Genomic DNA, 18936 nt, shown 5'->3' with positions numbered 1-18936 from the left:
ATTTCTTGTTTTGTTTTTATTTTATTTTTCCTCTCTGTATATAAGTATGAGAAATTGATTTTTTTTTTTTTTGACTTTTTCTGGTGTAAAATGGCTTATTCCGATTTGTTACTGCCTTGCAGCTGCAATCAAATACTTCGTTCGTCCCTAATTAGATGACCTAACTGTAGTTTGCACAATTTTTAAGACAAGGATGTTAGTAAAACTTAGAAATGATTTATCTTTTAAACTATATCACGGTTTTTCGTAAACTTTATACCGTTGAAAAACATTTTAAAACACATACGTAACGAATATAAACATAACTATCAAATTATACATATTTCTTATAGTAATAAAAATAGGTCATCTATTTATGGGACAAAACTTAAAACCAAGTAGGTCATCTAATTAGGGACGGAGGGAGTATCAATTAGATGGCATCGTGGTTGTTTGGCTGTGATTCGTGATTTGAATCTGACTCGGCATCTGATTCGATTTTTGTTTGGTTGAGACGAATCAAATGTCAGGTCGGTTTTTTAGTATCTTTTTTAATGTCTCGTTCGCGGTCTGACTTGGCTCGTATATCTGTGTTAGATATCATTTTGTACCTAACTCGTTGGACACTATTTGAATTGAATAAAAATAAAAATTTGTAATTATGTTATTTTATAATTTTTGAGTTAGATTCAGATGTATCAGATCCAAATGAGCCGGTAGAGTCTGGAAAAAACCGAGCGATCTGTGATTTTTTTTCCGTCTCACTCGTCTAAATTCTGACTCATTACATTTGAATTTTGAGCTTCTTTTTGAATTAAGTTAGATATGTCTCGACGAATCCAGTAGAATTTTGTATCTGATTCATATACTTCAGTGTCAGAGCTATGCCTCAAGTCATACCCCTAGTCAGACATTAAATAAATGAACACACAATCAGTCTGACATTTGATTCAGACTGAATGAGACACCGAGTCAGATGTATTAGTCAAGTCAGTCAGACCTCGCGTCAAACATCAGAAAAATGACCACACAGACATCTTATTTGGACTGAATCAAAGACCAACTCAAACTCAGATCTAAACAAACAAGACCTAGACCATCTAGGGACAGTTCGATTGTTACGCACCTGATTCCCAGCTCGATAGTCCAATGGGCCAGAAAGTCAGTTCCTATATGAAGTTATTTTCGAGTTTTTTTTTTTTTTTTGGAGTTTGTTGATCTCAAAGAAACTTCACTAATATATTTCATAAAGAAAAGTGAGTAATGTTATGATTCGAAGATAAGCCTATTCGCCAGAAGCTAGATTCCGGGGATAATTACTCGAGTCCTTTGCACTCGCATATAACAGTTTTAAATGACACTACATGAAAATGAAAGTAATTGTAGAGCAGAAAAACCCGTATATTATCAAATATCGAAAGATCAATCACGATGAAACATGAATTTTCTTTTTGCATTGAGATTCTAAAATTTCTATGTTTACTAAGATCAATCGTGAATGAATGCACTACCTATTCCGGTAGGCATATTTAGAATTTTATGGTATGATCATGGATACTATGGTTGCGGGTAACTATTTGTATATAAATAAAGTATTTGTAATAAATTATCAAATTGACTGTCAAAATATTTGCTTACAAAACTGTTCTTTCCCAAGGGAGTTGGCCTGCTAAATTAGAAAACTATTTAATCATCATCATCATAGTATAACTGTCAATTGATGACGATGCTCTTACGTATTTAGATAAATTTAAATGCTTGAGCAAATATCTCAAATACCTTAATTAATCAAATAGGAATTAGTCATAGTGATGTACACATATGTGGTAATTATACACCTAATCCTCTTGACCCACAACTAATAGTTTGGTTTTGTTGATCGACTCGATAATATTCACACGTAAACTAGCCTAACATTACCAACAAACGAAAAATCTCCAATTTCCATACAATGCAGTAGAAGCTATCATGCAAACATCAGAAAATAAATACCATTTGCAGAGCCAAGATTAGAGGTTAAAGGGAGCAAAAAAAGGTCTTATTACATGGGCAAAACATTTTATAAAAGATATAGTTTAGAGTTATTTTGACGTCTCAATGTATCTTGGGAGGTTGCTTTTCGACTTTTAGAAGTCAAAAAATTAAAAAGTTAGTTCATCAACACAATTTTAAAATAACTTTTGGAAATAAGAAGGTTAACATTTTAGGAAGCATAATCTTTTTGCTTATGATTTTTGGGATTAATTTTCTATTCTGGAGAAGCAGAAACATTTCTACTTCTAACATCCTAACCAGCTAACATACTTTAAACACCTGATTGGCAAGTGTAGGCAGTTGCACCCACTTTATCTTATCCTACCGAAACTACCTCCTTCCCCTACTCGCAAACATCAGAAAAGTATAATTAAGGAGCATGTTGCAAACATGATAAAGTACTTAGCAACTTGCAAAACATGGCAAGAAAAAACTTTTTGATATTTCTTGTGAGTTTGTGGCTAAGAAGAGTCATTACCCAAAGGCAGGGCGGCAGGCACATTCATGTTTGTCACGTTAGTTAGATTTGGTTTATGATATTATTGGTTGATTTTGGACCATTTCTTCTTTCATTCCATCACTATCCTATACCACAAGATGCATGCGTCACAATATTAATACTGTTTGCTGGGGTTGAATAATACAGTAATGTCTATTAATAATGTGTTTGAGAATGAAGAAGAAGAAGAAGGAATCCATGGAGGAGATTTAGGTTTTTATTTTGCAAGCTGGATCCTTTACGCATCACCGACCATGCACACCTTTCATTTTGGTTTGATCTGGTCTACATTTAATCTAATGTTATCTGATCTAGTTTTTAATTAATTAGCTCACTAATCAAAATTACTAATCACAGTTTTATAAGATCGGACTGTGGATTCAACGGTATTTAGTAAAGAGAAACCATGCTGTGTACGTAATTTGCCGAAGATTGATAAGAACAGAAGGATATATAGTAACGTGACTCGGTCATTCCGGCCAAGTCAATTTCATGTCAGATGCATGTCACGCATCAACTCAGCTAATAAAGAACCCGGCCGATCAAACCATCGATATATAAATTAAGGATGTGTGTATTTATTTTATAGGTGGTTATCCACGGATTCAAGACTTCCACGTAATATGTGTGCACGAGGTAAAAAGAGTTAATTGATGTTGGATACTCGTAGCAACAAAAGGAGATTTTTGCCAAAAAAGGGACTTGAAAAATCACCAAATTCTGTGTTATGGTCAACGTAATATTGAATTCCACAAACAACATACATGACCAGAAGGACAAAATATGATCGAAAAATGACGCACATATCCCTATACACGAGTGCACGATAAATGCAGTGGGAACATTTTTTAGAGTGCACTAATAGTGCGTTCAAAATATTGACCAGTCAACTGGACTCATATTCATGATAATAACACTCGACACTATTTAGTCAACGGTCAACAATACAATTTTCGAGTGTCTAGTAGGAGTCCACCCGAATACTTGTGTCAGTCAACTGCAATAGTCAACCGTCAATGATACGTACGTGGTATGTTTGTGGGACTCGATAAATCCTCTTTTGAGCAAAACAATTATTAAAAATCTATCCTCGAGGGCTGAAAAACGGTTGGTAAAAGTCCAAAAATACCATTTTGGACTTTTAGCAGCGGTTTTATACCTTTTGGACTTTTAGCACTTATGTAAGTGCGAGAATTTCACCCATTTTTAAGTCTTGTTCCGATGAACAACTCCAACTGAAAATGGATACTTATAGCAACAGAGCTCATAGGATCCATCTGACCACCATATATCGTACGAAAACTCAATTAATCGAGTGATAGGAGATTCATAATTCTTGATAATAGAGATTATAATGAGCTAATTAAACAACTAGCTAGGCAAGCTAGCCATGTGTTTGTATGGGAATAATCTTAAGAAGGTCAAAAAGAATAATGTAATCAATAGTTATAGTAGTTGTTAATTACGTACTTTACTTGATAAGTTTATTAATTTGTGTTAATTAACAAGAACCACAATATTTTAACCTAATTATATATATTTTTAGTTTAACACATAAAGAAGAGCTCCAATAATTGAGAAATGGGGATCAGATTTGAGAGTGAGAGGTTTTTAGTTAATTAGGTATCGTTTTCTCCATTTCCCTGTATAATAAAGTTCCATCGCGTCACTATTTGAAACAAATATGTCAAACTCCAAATGCTGCAATAAAATATTGGCCACGTATATGTTACTTCGATGAACTCAAGGGCAAGGTAGGCTGGAATGTTACATGAGCTTACCTTGTCCCTTAGTCGATACATTATTAATAAAAACAATGGCAGTTGTGACTCAAATTTGCACCTTGGCACCCAGTAGCGCCGTCAGAAATCTTGTCCTGGGAAGGCAATCTTCTTTAAAGTGGACAGTTAGGCATAATTGGGCTTTGAAGTCCAATAATTTCAAAATTATTAGGCTCGCGGGTCAGCCCATCAGGGTATGCAACTGCCGACCCTTCTTCCCTTGAGATGACTCTGCCACTACTTGTTCCCGAGTTCATGTAATCCAAAGCTTGTCCCGATGGGGTTCAAGAGCATAACTCAGTGGCATCCCATCAATTCCAGTAAGGAGGAAATCAAGCGTTCGATCTCCCACCGTAGAGGTTTGTATTTAATTTAGTTATATAGAGGGGTTTGGCGAGGTTGGGTCTAGCAGTAGGGCTAGTCTAACTGGCGGGATTTGGGCAGGGACCTGGGTTCGGCTTTAGCCTATCAAAAGAAGAAAAAAAAAAGCTTGTCCCGGTGGATGTTACAACTCAGATTTGCACCTTGGTCTCGACTTCCTGTAACCAAAGCTTATCTCTCATTGGCAATATTATATCTGTTTCTGCAAAACTGTTACTATCAATTTTTTCATCTTAGTTTATTTTTAGTCTAATTTGAGATACCGATAGTAATACTTTTTTGCGCGACTTATAATCTGTCATGTGATAATGTGAATCAAAAAATTACTTGTGACCCAGAATCTACAATATCACTTCAAAAGTACCACCATGGACCGCAGGAAAACAAGGAAATGGACAGCTAAAGCACAAGCAATATACCACAACATCTGGACACAAATGTCGCACTAGCTCCTCAGATCGATTGAGTTGTGACCCAATACCATCATCAAAGTTTCTTTGGGCACTGTTGTGTCCAACAAAAGTATAACTTTTTTTGTGGAAAGCATTCATCGAAGCTACGGACCATCGATAACCTCAACCATATTCACCTCATCAATTCCAACACTTCCCCCCAACGCAACGTTGATCTGGAAAGTGTTGCTCGCATTCTGCTCCATCGTCATGTTATTGAAGACTATAAACTTAATGAGCTGATTGTAAGCGTTGTCTTTGTAGGTATCACCTACCCCATGTAATAGTGCTTTAGTAGTTCCATGAAATTTTATGCTTCAAAAAAAAATGACTTCAAAAGTGCCTGGTGATCCCTAAAATGCGCCATTGTTAACTAAAATTTGTGTTATCCAAAATGTGGAAGCCAACTTGAATTTACCGTTGCAATCCAAAATTGCTCCACAATTCCGAACCTAGCTTGTTACCCGAAATGTGCACTATGTTTATGGAGGAGGGATCCCCTCACACTTTCATTATTACACTATCTCACACGTTGGACATAATTATTGCGAATTAAAATCACACCGTAACGGATTTGAAGCTAATACTTGGGGGATATGTTACTACTCCCTCCGTCCCAATTTATTTTACTCGAAGGTTTAGATGATTTCACGTAGATTAAGAAAATAGAAAGAGATTAATTATTTTTCATATATATCCCCTTAATTATAATTATTAAAATATTTAAATCTCCAAGTTTTTTGTTCCTTATTTCTAGTGGTTAATTTCAATGCAGGGACAAAACAGGAAAAAAGTGAAAAAAATATGAAAACCTTCACCTAATTTGGGACTTAAAAAAAACCTAAACTTTCAAGTAAAATGGGACGAAGGGAGTATTATATAGCTCTACTTTCCTATCGAAAATGAGCGTATTCCGAGACGTATAACACCATTAGCTACTACTTCGAAAATGAGCTGTTGAAAATCTGCGGATTTCTGGCCGTCAAAATAAAGACCGGTAGATTATGAGGGTTTACATTTCGGAATGAGCTCATATTTGGTGTATATGTAGAAATTAGTAAGACAAACATATCCTCAAAATATTAACTTCAAATCCGTTATAGTTTGGTTTTTATCCTCAAAAATAGCGTCCAACGTGTGAGATAGTGTGATTATAAGAGTGTGAAGGAATCCTTCCTCATGTTTATGTCCATAAAAACTTACCATTGTGATCCAAAAATGGTAAATTGATAGAACCATAGAATATTTGCCATTTGACCCAAAACCTTTCATCCACGTGACTCCATATTTGCGTCTAGATCTCGAGTATTATATAGACCCATAATCTGCCTCATACCAAAATACCGTCTGTGCATAATCGAGGCAGAGTTCTCTTATCCCAGTACCTTGATCTAACTTCCACGTATGATCATCAGTATTTTTAAGCGAATTTTGGTAATCTGAAGTGTGACTACTGAAAATGCAGTAGCACAACCAAATTTGATTTAATGGTTAAAATGAAATCAATGAAATGATAAGTGAAATATAAGAAGAATGGGGTGAGCGATATTGAATGTTGACACCAGATTTAAAGTGGTTCGGCATACTCAGGCCTACGTCCACGGATTAGTGATTTTATTATGTATATGAAGAGCCTCCATTAATGAGGAGCTCTGCAAGTGAAAAGGTAAGTAAAGAGGTCAAATAGATGAGAAGAGAGCCATCCCTTTCTCTGACCTAATCTCTTCCTTTATAAAGGAAAGAGATACCAAGCTATTTACTAAAATATCCCTAGCTTAATAATTAAGCTAACATAAGAAAGATGTAGTGTATGTTGATGTGGAATTGTATGTTATTGATGCCTTAATCAAGTGCCACGTGTTGATGTTTATATTTTGTATCTACAATTTGCCCATTTTCATAAGGTTTGTTGGAAGAACAATCCTTAAGAAAACGTCTTCATGTCTTGCTTGTACCTTGCTTTGACAGTTGATGTTGATATGCTTTATGCTGCGCCTTGGCTAGGTCTGATGCGGCTACCATTTCGTTGGTGCCTCTTGGCAATGGTGTGAAGTGTCTTCCTCCTGGTTATTGTGTTTCCCCGGTGGTTGCTTTTTTCACTGCCTTGTCATGATGAGAGATTTTAGCCTGAAATGTCCACTTAAGTACAGAGTTTTGCTGCCAATACTTACGCATAAGCACACACATTAGTGTAAAGATCTCATCCCAATACGTCATGAACAGAGATGATAACTAGATGAATGGAACTCGCCATCCATTCAATCTTTATGAAAATATGTACTACATCATCTAGTTCACAAGCATAAGTCAATCGGGGACTCAAATTCAAGAGGGTTATCGAGATGGGTAGTTTGTAAGGTGTCATTAGACACAACTTTGTACGTACGTGCAAATGCATGTATTGGTACCTGTCATCTTGAGTGTGCCGCTACTATCAGTAAGAGACCTTTTCATGACTCATACCGATGGCCAAATATAGTAGGTACAAGGAATTCATAAAAACAAAATGGATGAACCAAGAAAATTTGAAACGGTTTTAGAAGTTTTAGTTGAAAATCGAGTTTTTAAAGTGTCAGATTCAAGAGTTATGAGTACTTAGCTCTTTTTTAAGGGTATGCATGTGGATCCTTTCCCAATTGGTGTGTAGCTCTGCTTGTCTTTAGTTGTGAGATAGAATTCTATGCACTTGCTAGTGGTTGTAGGCTAGACCTGCATGTAGCTAAAAGAGTTGAGATTTAGTTTTGTGCACTTACTTCTTATGGAGATGGTTGCACATTGATGCTATGTGTCTTGCTGGGAGCGTGGTGGACTTCGTTGCAACAGATTATAGGCAAGCGACTGTGGCGTGTGCATTCTGGAGCTGATAGAGGGATCTTCCTTCTATTCTGCAGCTTGGAGTTATCTGCGCATTGAGTCGTGCGTAATGGTCGACGGTTGAGTTCTTCGGAATTGTGTTGTACCGAACACTTGGTTACGTTTTTCTGAAATAAAAAAACAGCACTGCTCAGAGACTCAAACATGTATTAAATAAATTTTAACTTGACCTGTAGGTGGCTTGAGTTTTTCTTTGATTGATGGAGCTGTCTTTTGGTCTTGAGTTGATCCTTCCCCAGTAGTAGATTCACGCTCTGCTGCTCTAGCTGCATTTCTTACTTCTTGCATAGGTCTTACGATTGTCCTGCTGCTGTTGATGGTGTAGGAATTGAAGTGAAGAAGTGAAGAATGTAAAACTACGCCGGAGTATATGTACTTGCCCCCATTCTTTGCGAGATTCCAAGGCATCTTTGATCAACTTCCTGCAAACAAAGTAGTTTCAAATATAAATTACAATTTCATGGCAAAGTGTACTCGCCACATTAATTTGATGTCTGCCTCCTTTTGTGCCTGTAAACTTAAGATCAAAAGTTATTTCAATGTACAAAAACGCTAGTATATCTCAATGATTCAATCTGCGAGGTTCATGTCCAATGCTATTGGAATCTGCTGTTGAGGGTAAGTTGGATGTCCCATTCTTGGCTTACATACCTGCAAAACCAAAGAAAATTGAAACTAAACCGTTAACATTTGCTGTATGCGTACACATATAAGTTGGGTTATGTTAGACTGCATCATTCCGTTACAATTGTACAAGCAGAAAGTGTGGATCTCTTTGTTGCGTTGTGGCCGAGGAAACTGGTTGTTTCTTCAACTATGGTGATTGGATTTGTAGCGTGAGATGAGTTCAGCTCTGCTTTGCATGTACTAGCAGCTTGCTTGGACTGGATCCAGTGGCACCGACATCTTTTGTTGCTCCTGCTTATAACACATTAGTTCTTATGGAAACACAATTAATAATAATAAGCATTGATTCCTGAATAAGTATAAAGATTCCTGTAATAGAAGACTGATAGTACTTTATGAGTGTATAGGTAATGAGATAAGTATCGTTGAGAAACATATATGATGTATGTGGAGTGATTATAGATGTACACGAAGTAACACTGATCAATAACGAATAGAAGTATGATAAAAATAAAAAATCCGCAATAAGTATTTTTTGACAAGAAGCATGAAGTATAAGAAGTAAGAAGTATCGATCCTTGAGTAAGTCTTTTCATATATGAAGTACTGGAAGTGGAAGTACGAAGTATAAATTGTTGAAGAAGTACACTTCGCGTAAGAAGTATAAAGTACCAAAGTAAGAAGTATCAATGATCAATCCTTGAAGAAATATGAAGTACTAGAAATAACAAGTATGAAGTATAAGAAGTACCAATAAGAAGTATGAAGTATAACCAATATGAAGTACATGAAGTATAACCATAACCAATTAGAAATATGAAGCATGACCAATTATAAGTATGAAGTATAAGAGAGAAATGCCACTCTTAACCGTTAATAAGGAATAATAAGAAGTACTGCCCCTTGTTGAATGACTTGGGCTCTTTGTAGAAGAATTTTGGTAAAGAATATGCTACATCGAAGTATAAATACTTGCCCCTATTCTTTACCGAAGCTCTGAGACATTCCTGCAGACAAAGAAGTCAAATGTATCTTACCCTTTCTGATTGATAGGTGCTTCCTAGAACTTGGTTGTGAGCTTTCCCAGTATATTGCAGCTTTAAATATGCTCTAGTGTGGATCAAACCATTGGTTGGTGCTGAAGTTCATGTTTTGTAGGTGTGGGATGAGTGTTTGATCGCGTAAATTCACAAGGGGGTTTTACCTTGCGTTACGTGTGGACTTGTCACCCCGCTGGCTAAACCCTGGCCAGGGGATTACCAAGCGGTGGGGATCCGAAACTCTCGGTAACGTGGCGTATGCAATATAAACAAACACCCGTTCCGCCGAGCTGCCAAAGGCGTGTCATGTTGGGTATCTCTTTCTTTTGGAAGCCTTCCCCCGGTCATACACTCATAGACACTTACGGGGGAGTCCTGAGAGATTGCATGTAAGTGCTTTCCCCAGTATGATGTAACAATAAAGATTGTCAAGGGAGCACAGATAGTTGAGAAGAGCCTGATATTAGCTCATTTTTGCAGCTGCTATAGCTCATTTTTGCATCTGCCTGAAGAAGGCTTTTTGCCCCCAGCATTGTCAAGAAGAATAGCTACAGAAAATGCCATTTTAGCGGATTAAAGATTAGATAGAGAATTGAACACTTATTACGGATTGAATAAATCATATAGATTAGACACAAGGATTACTCAAACCATGTTAAACTAAAATAGATGAGACAAAAAGGAAATAAAACTTATTGGTTCCCATGAGGCCGTGACTATGTTGCGTGATGCAAACTTGCCGTTGAAGACGATAATGACAATCTGCGGTTTACTGGCTGCGCGACAGAACAGAACGGAAGCAGGAATCTTTTCTGAGAAGAAGTTGGTGTTTTCACAAACTTGCATTTTTCCCTAGTATGATGTAACAATAAAGATTAGATTAACAAGAAAGATAAACACCATAGTAGATGCAACAATAATAATTACTGAGAGAGTAATAACGAAGATGTAACAATAAAGGTTGTCAAGAGAGCACATATAGTTGAGAAAAACCTGCTATTAACTCATTTTGAACCTGCGCTTTCAAGAAAAACAAAATACAATAGGATATTCGACAATAAAGATTAACGAGAGAGTAATAACGAAGAGGTAACAATAAAATTTGTCGAGTGAATACACCAGTTGAGAATCAACGTGCTATTAACTCATTTTTGTGCCTGCCTAAAGCTCACTTTTTGCCCCCTGCCATGTCAAGATGAAGAAGAACAGAAAATGCCCTTAAATATTAATGATAGAATCTAACACTTATCGTTTTCTCTACGGTCTGGTTTCTTTGTGGCATTGAGGACTGCACCCTGTGGCATTAAGAACTGAAAGGCGGGACTCAAGAGGTAAGTGATGGCATTAGTAGTAAGAGCAGTAGTAATAAAAATAACAACCAGAGGCACAGTTAGTGATGATAAAACGTGTCAATACTGGGAATATATAGGCCAAAGTCCTCCATGATGAGAGTGTAGTAAGGGGACAATTGCGTGCCAGGTTGTTCTCATCCATGTTCGCACCAAAAATGTTACTGTTCCTTCCTTAGTTATGATGCTCTGTCACTTTTTGGGTGAAGTCTTTTATAATCCTTAAAATCAAAAAGAGAAGGAAATTAAAACTCATCCAATTTTGGCACTTTTGCGAGTCCGTGTACACGTGTAGCTTGATTCTCACTGCCCCTTGTTATTGTAAACTGGTGTTGCATAAGTATCACCTAATTTCGTTGGTAACACTGCTACAAAAATACAATTTTTATATCAGTATTGAGTGAATTGACAAGGAATGAATAAACTTGAACACTCAAAAATCAAACCAATGCTTGCTCCCACCATGTGTTACCGAATTCTTTTGCAATAAATGTTAGTGCAAATGGTTAAACATATAAGGCAGGAACAATCATTAGTTAAGAAATAATTTTGTTAACAGTTCACTTCTGCCTCTGCACTTTCATGAAACAAAACGATGGAATGTATCAAATATTAATGAGTTAGTCAAGGACTTTATCTGTATATGTGGTGTGAAATGTCATTTGGAAAACTCTCGACTTCTGCTTTCCAGAACGTTGTACGAGTAGTGATCATCCATTGATTCTGAGATGAGCCTACAAATCAATAATCCAACTAGAACACGAGTTGGATAGTTAGTCCCCTTGGTAAAAGATTAAAAACCCAAAATAGGCATGTTAATAAGTGAACCCAGAATTAAAACTTAAAGAATTAGGTAAAGCTTATTATTTCCACAATCAACTACTATCTCATGGGTGATGCAGCTTCTTTTCTTTAGTCGCGGTGACAACGCAGAGCTTCTCTTGAGGCTTTACTGAATTCAATGCCCCACCAAACAAGATTCAAATAGCAACTATCCGTTGATTTAAGAGCCTAAATTTAAGTCGTAAAACTAGAATAAGATTAAGATGATTAGTTAATTTAGATATAAAAAACTGAAACCAATTTGTTGATGGTATTTGAACATGAATTAGACCTAAGCAGAGGATGTGAAACTTAAAACCATACTCGTGGCTCGGCTAAGCATTTTACCAAACATATTAAGTATACAAGTTCAGGTGTGACTAAAAAAATTGTTATTTAGGTCACACAAAAGGAAAATCATACCTGCAGCCTTTGGGTACGCAAGAAAATGTATAGGAAGAGTGGATCATTTCACACATGAGCGGATAATCCATACAGAGTAGAGACATGGATTGAACAAACCATGTTAAATTATATCAAATGAAACGAAAAAGGAAATGAAACTTATCTGTTGCGAGGAGGTTGTGATTACGCTGGGTGATATCCTACGGAGTTGGAGCTGCGGAATTGAATCTGCGGAATTGGGCTTCGGAATTGAGTCTGCGGATTGAAGCTTCCGAATTGAGTCTCCGGATTGAGGCTTCGGAATGGGAGTTTGGCAGCGGGCCTGAAGCTTCGGAGTTGAATTGACCTGCGGAGCGGGATTTGATCATCGGAATTTGAGCTTCAGAGCGGGAGTTGATCATCGGGATTTAAGCTTCGGAGTAGGAGTTGAGCATCGGAAACTGAGCAACGGAACTGAAGCTTCGGGGAGGGACTTGAGCAGCGGATTTCGAGGCTTCAGAGATTTAACTGCGGGAATGAAGCTTGCATCTGCATATCTATGCCTGCAGTTTCACGAATGTCAAAAGATTAGCTAAAGTTTAACAACGCAGCTTATGTAACTTTATTTTCTTCGGCTGCGACTTGCAAGGTCCAAATTTCTCTGCGTTGCTAGTGCTGCGTGGTTGGAGTGTCCGATTTCTTCTCCGTGGCGTCGTGATTCTCTGTACTTCGGTTTCCAACTGCGTACACAAGACAAATCCACAGCTGCAACATAAACTGGACGAGCTTGCATAGCTTCTTCTTCAGATCCATCAACTGTAATTTCGAGATCTTGGTAGAAGATGACCTTCGTTACCATAAACAGGAGCAATACCATTTTCATCTGTAAGTGAAAATGGTGATACTGTAACACCCCATTGTAATCCACTTGCTTCTTGAGCATCAGCATCTATTGGAAATCTAGATACCGTCGCTCTTATCGCGATGATTGAATGATGAATTCAGATCAGGACCACCTTCTTCGTTTTCTTTTTTCTTCTCTGTGTGGAAGATCAAAATTCAATTTTAGGTTTTGGGTTTTGTCGAATTTAGTTTATTTCCAAATTAAGAAATCAAGATTTGGGTCGGTTGACGACTTTTGACAGAGCGTAAAACGACTGTCAATTACTAGGATTCTTTTTTTTTTAATGAGGAATAAACAATATAGGGGTGGTGTTTAGATCTGTTGATATCTTCATAGATTTGGTGATATCTGATTTTTTACATCGATGTAAATTCTTCACTGAAGCATAAGAAAAGAGAATAGATCCCTCACTGGAATAGACTTGATTTGAATAAAATACAGGAGAAATAAATTCTTTAACATCTCTTCTAGTTTCCTAGCGCCAAATTGTGACTACTGAAAATGCAGTAGCACAACCAAATTTGATTTAATGGTTAAAATGAAATCAATGAAATGATAAGTGAAATATAAGAAGAATGGGGTGAGCGATATTGAATGTTGACACCAGATTTAAAGTGGTTCGCCATACTCAGGCCTACGTCCACGAAATAGTGATTTTATTATGTATATGAAGAGCCTCCATTAATGAGGAGCTCTGCAAGTAAAGAGGTAAGTAAAGAGGTCAAACAGATGAGAAGAGAGCCATCCCTTTCTCTGACCTAATCTCTTCCTTTATAAAGGAAAGAGATACCAAGCTATTTACTAAAATATCTCTAGCTTAATAATTAAGCTAACATAAGAAAGATGTAGTGTATGTTAATGTGGAATTGTATGTTGCTGATCCCTTAATCAAGTGGCACGTGTTGATGCTTATATTTTGTATCTACATGAAGAGTTTAAAAATGAGTCAGATCCGTTGTCTCACTTTGGTGGCGTCCTTTTCAATGCAGTGGATAGTTAATAATGTTAATGGATTATAATGCATGCATCTCCAAAATCAAGGATCGTTTCATCTTCTTCTTCTAATGCGTACATGCATCTTAAAATCTCCATCTCTCTATAAATAGTACTCATTCTTTTCTGATCATCACATCATACAAAATATGGATATTAAGTTTGATTGTGTTAACATTCTCACTACTGTTGCAGATGCTCCTTGGATCGTCACCTCTTTCATCGACAAGTTGAGGCGTCTTATAGTTCACTACAACGATTATGCCCAGATTGAGAATTTTCTGTCATGAACCACATAATAATCACAATGTTTTACGTGCTCGCTTTTTTTCTAGCTCAACCAATTCCTTTGTATTTGGTTCATAATTTGGTTTATTACATGCAAAATTTATTAGATAACATTGTAACTCTTGAGTCAGACAGGGGAGCCTTTGAATCAAAACTTTTGAGTCAGATAAACGAGTCAAGTCTGTCAGATTACGAATTTAACATCAGACCTCGATTCAAACATCAGAATAACAAAAAAAAATGAAGGAAAAGTTTGGTCCGAATCATGTAATTGTTTAAGAATTTCTAAAATATTGCCTAAAATAAAATGAAGTAGTCTAGGACTCTGTTCTATCCCATCTGAATAACTATAACTCGGCTGCTTATTCCGGTTTTTGTAGACATAGGTTAACCTTGGTGCCGTCGGGGCAATTTGGTCACTTTAACTTGTACGAAATTTATATCAGCCCCCCTTGATTTATATTCTACACACAATAAACAACCCCTCTTCTCCATCTTCACTTCTCCACACAGAGCTCGCTCTCCACCATAAACCCTAGATAACCAAAAATCACCTGCAAAATTTTGTATCCCAGGAGGACGAGAAATTTCCATTCCAATCAAAGATGTCTTCATCAAAGAAGAATCATTACAAAGAGAAGATGATGAATCGCAAAAAGTCAGAAACCCCTTTTTTTCCTCTTCATTATTCTGGATTTTAATTGATGAAATTGAGAATTAGGGTATTTATTATGACTGAATCTGTTTGAAATTTTGATAGGGAGAAAGATAGAGGAGGAGAAGAGAAACCAGAAGAAGCTGAATTGCCCAAATATCGAGACAGAGCTAAGGAGCGAAGAGAAGATCAGAATCCTGATTATGAAGCGTCTGAATTGGGTTCATTTCATGCTGTTGCTCCTCCTGGTGCTGTTGATCTTAGACCTGAAGAGGCTATGAAGATATCTATCGAGAATTCGAAGTATCTCGGAGGTAATTTGTGTTTTTGATTCTAATCCTGCGCACAGAGAGATTGTATGAAATTTGTAGCTATAGGTGTTGGAGAGATGGTTAATTATATGCAAATTGTGTATTGAGTGGTTGTTTTGTTTTGTGTAGGTGATGTGGAACATACACATTTGGTGAAGGGATTGGATTATGCTTTGCTTAACAAAGTGCGTAGTGAGATTAAGAAACCGGAAGCTGGGGAGGAAACTGATGGAAAGACTAGGTGAGTCAATGAATACTTTGCTGCTTTTCAGTAATTTGTGTGTTGGGTGATGTTGTTGTTGTTTTATCGGATGGGGTGTTTTACTGAATTTGTTGTTGTTGTTGTTGTGCAGCAAAGTTGCGAAGGAAGACCATGCTGTGACTTTTCGTACTGCGACTGCAAAGGTGTGTTATCTTATACAGAATGTGGATTTGTGATGAACTTTTGACTTGTAGTGCTTTGAAGTTACCGTAGGTTAGAATGGGGCTGGTTTCTGACATTGGTTTCTCACTTTCTTGGTTTCAGTCAGTGTATCAATGGATTGTCAAGCCTCAGACTACTGTCAAGTTGAATGAGATGTTTCTTCCTGGTCGAATGTCATTTATCTTCAACATGGTAATAATCTTTTGCACATGCTCTTCAGATTTTTTTAAGAATTTCTGATGCTCCTTGGAGAGATTATAGTTCTTGTATGAAAGGTGGATTGCGAAGTGTCTTGAACTGATTTGTTTAGTAGATGTTCTCATTCATGGTAGATTTTATCCGTCACGAACGTCTGGGGAATTTATTAGAAAGCTTAAGTATTAGCACTCATAAGATATTTCTGGTTTCATTTATGTGGAGTGGTTTTGTGCCTGCTGAGATGCTATGGAAACTATTCCAGTTGTCAACAACTCATACCATAAATAAATAGGATGAAACAGCAAGCTCTCTAGACAATAGTTAAAAAATTTACTTTAGCAAAATCCACGAAGCTGTTTTCTTTTCTTTTTGTCTTTATGTTGTTACTCAAGTACATATTTGAAGACAATCTAAAGGGTGTCCACTGTTCATCTGTGGAGCCTACTTATAGGTGACTTTTACCCGCCGAGTTACTCTGATTCTGATAGCAGATTATCATGTCTTTATATTTGGTCTTGCATTGTACACTCAGTCCTTATTAAGCTCTCAAAATAACACTTCTGACGTTAGTTTGATGCAATATAGGAGGAGAACTTTTCTCACGATATTCCTACAACAGTGCATAGAAGTAAAGCTGACTGCCCAGATCCTGAGGTGTGTTTTCTATGTTGAACATCCCTTTCTTTTCTGTAAATCATATCTCCTTCGTTAATTCGATGTTGATTTTTGGAATATGCTGTTTCCTTACTTGTGCAGGAACTGGTCACTGTCAGTGTTGATGGTTCTGTGCTAGAACGAATTTCTAAAATAATGTCATATCTCCGTCTTGGGACATCGGGAAAGGTTCTGAAGAAAAAGAAGAAAGTCAAAGAAGATGTAAAAGGTATCTGTTTTGTCTTTCCGATGGTTTTGACTCCTTTGAGTGGAAAGGCTGCCTATAACTTTCATGTTAACAAATTTTGTTTCTGTTACAGCAAAGATCTCTGCTCTTGCCAATGATTATGATGAAGATGAGAAACCACCATTGCCTGAACGTGGAATGCCGAATCATCGGAATGAAATGGAGATCTTGCCACCACCACCACCACTTCCCCGAAATTTCGCCGGCAAAATAGAGAAGCCAGTCCCAATTGTTGCAAGAGTCGAAGAAGAAGATATATTTGTAGGCGAAGGGGTCGATTATGCCGTTCCCACCAATGACATGAGCCCTGCTGCATCAGAGGATATGGAAGAGTCTCCTCAAGATAGGGATAGACCTTCTTATTTCAACGAACCTGAGTATGGTCCAGTTGCACCACCACCTGAGTATGGTCCAGTTGCACCACCACCTGAGCATCCTCAGAATTGGCAACAAATGGTAAGTTCTTTGTGCAGTTCATTTAATATCTATGTTCGACTTCGGTAGCAAGAGAAGTAACTACATGTTTTATGTTTTGGTTTCACAGAATGGATACGATGCTGTACAAGCACACGCGTTAGCTGCTAGTGGGTACCAAGGAGAGTGGCAGAATTACCAGTACTCTGAACAACAAATGGCTTATCCTGAACAGTACCTCCAGCCAGATCTGCAAACTTACGATGCACAAGGGGACCCAACCATTCTACAAGATCCACACTTCATGACACAGGAAGAGAAGGATCGAGGCCTAGGATCGGTGTTCAAACGTGATGACCAGAGGCTTCAGCAACTGAGAGAGAAGGATGCTCGGGAAAAGGATCCCAATTTCATATCCGACAGTTATTCTGAATGTTATCCTAGTTATCAGGAGTATAATCGTGAAGTTGTGGGCAGCGATGATGAAGATGATCTGTCAAAAATGGATATGGGTGGCCGGGTGAGACCTTTCTTCCGACTTAGTTGCTTACAATTTTTATTTTACTACCAATTTCTAACTTGAAAATCTTATCTTTGGACAGGCTAAGGGTCGGCTTCATCGCTGGGACTTTGAGACTGAGGAAGAATGGGCAACATACAACGAACAAAAGGAAGCAATGCCTAAAGCTGCATTCCAGTTTGGTGTGAAGATGGCTGATGGTCGCAAAACAAGGAAGCAAAACAAGGATCAGAAGCTCACGAACGAGTTGCATAAAATCAACAAGATCTTATTAAGGAAGAAAATGGATAAAGAAGGTGGCGGTGATGATGGTCGGGACTATGACGATGAACCATCAGGAAAGAAGATGCGGGCGTAAAACCTGGTAACTTAAAAATTCCGACTTATCTATGTCTGTATTAGTATTATTATGTAAGAATTCCTTGTTATCGATCTCAAAGTAGTTAGAAATAGTTGAAGTCCTCTCGGTCTTTAATTAGTCTCAGAAATTGTTTATAACCTTTTTGAAATCTTTCTCCAGTTCTATGTATTTTGAGTTTCTAATGGAATTAGGTGCCGATTTTGGTTGGTCGCCAGTTTAGGGTAAACTCTTGAAATCTGATTCTTATTTTGGAAATGGGAAAAAAATAGCTGTAACCAACCCAATTGTAGGCAAAATGCAAAAGATGGGGAACTTGACCCTATTGTAATGAAATCCTTATTTCATTGGTCCAATTGATAATTGTAATCTAAATAAAAAGCCCAAAAGGTACAATTGTAATGAAACCTAAGAAAAATGCCCAAACTACCAAAAAAGAGGTGCATCAAATATCAACAACCATTGAAACCAGATCATGTTTTCCTTGGACTTCTTCAATTGGAAGGAAAGTGATTGAAAAAACAAATCACCAAAACCTTTTCAAGTTTCCCTGATTTAATAAATACAAAGTATAAGTAAATCATAGTTACAAAAAGACGTGGTAGTTGACTCCTTGATCAAAGAGTCAATCAGTGGATAGAATTTATCGGAGAGGGTCATCTCGCGGTCGTTATAGTCTGGATTTCGTTTGACTTGGACGGCTGGGAATGATTGGCTATGGGGTGAGGTGTGGGTCAAACAAATAAAA

The 18936-nt window shown here is 37.3% G+C and overlaps 1 protein-coding gene across 1 annotated transcript; it reads left to right on the top strand.

The window, feature by feature from the left end:
• Window positions 1–14888: 14888 nt before the first annotated feature.
• Window positions 14889–18470, top strand: LOC113328221 (suppressor of mec-8 and unc-52 protein homolog 2-like). The gene is made up of 10 exons (XM_026575323.1): window positions 14889–15065; window positions 15168–15376; window positions 15503–15614; window positions 15727–15778; window positions 15900–15989; window positions 16581–16649; window positions 16752–16878; window positions 16970–17352; window positions 17441–17830; window positions 17913–18470. The coding sequence occupies exons 1-10, from the start codon at window positions 15013–15015 to the stop codon at window positions 18186–18188; spliced, it is 1761 nt and encodes a 586-aa protein (XP_026431108.1). The 5' UTR covers window positions 14889–15012; the 3' UTR covers window positions 18189–18470.
• The last annotated feature ends 466 nt before the right edge of the window (window positions 18471–18936 follow it).

Source organism: Papaver somniferum, unplaced genomic scaffold (assembly GCF_003573695.1).
Source record: "Papaver somniferum cultivar HN1 unplaced genomic scaffold, ASM357369v1 unplaced-scaffold_107, whole genome shotgun sequence".
NCBI classification, from domain to species: domain Eukaryota; kingdom Viridiplantae; phylum Streptophyta; class Magnoliopsida; order Ranunculales; family Papaveraceae; genus Papaver; species Papaver somniferum.
Note: the sequence above shows the minus strand (reverse complement) of the source record. Positions and strands in the feature narration are given on the sequence as shown.

Excerpts from the sequence above, each read along its gene's own strand:
- LOC113328221 (XM_026575323.1), top strand. The coding sequence starts at position 15,013 with ATGTCTTCATCAAAGAAGAATCATTACAAAGAGAAGATGATGAATCGC. Across the intron at positions 15,615-15,726 it reads GAAACTGATGGAAAGACTAG|CAAAGTTGCGAAGGAAGACC; the intron begins GTGAGTCAATGA and ends GTTGTTGTGCAG. Across the intron at positions 16,650-16,751 it reads CTGACTGCCCAGATCCTGAG|GAACTGGTCACTGTCAGTGT; the intron begins GTGTGTTTTCTA and ends TTACTTGTGCAG.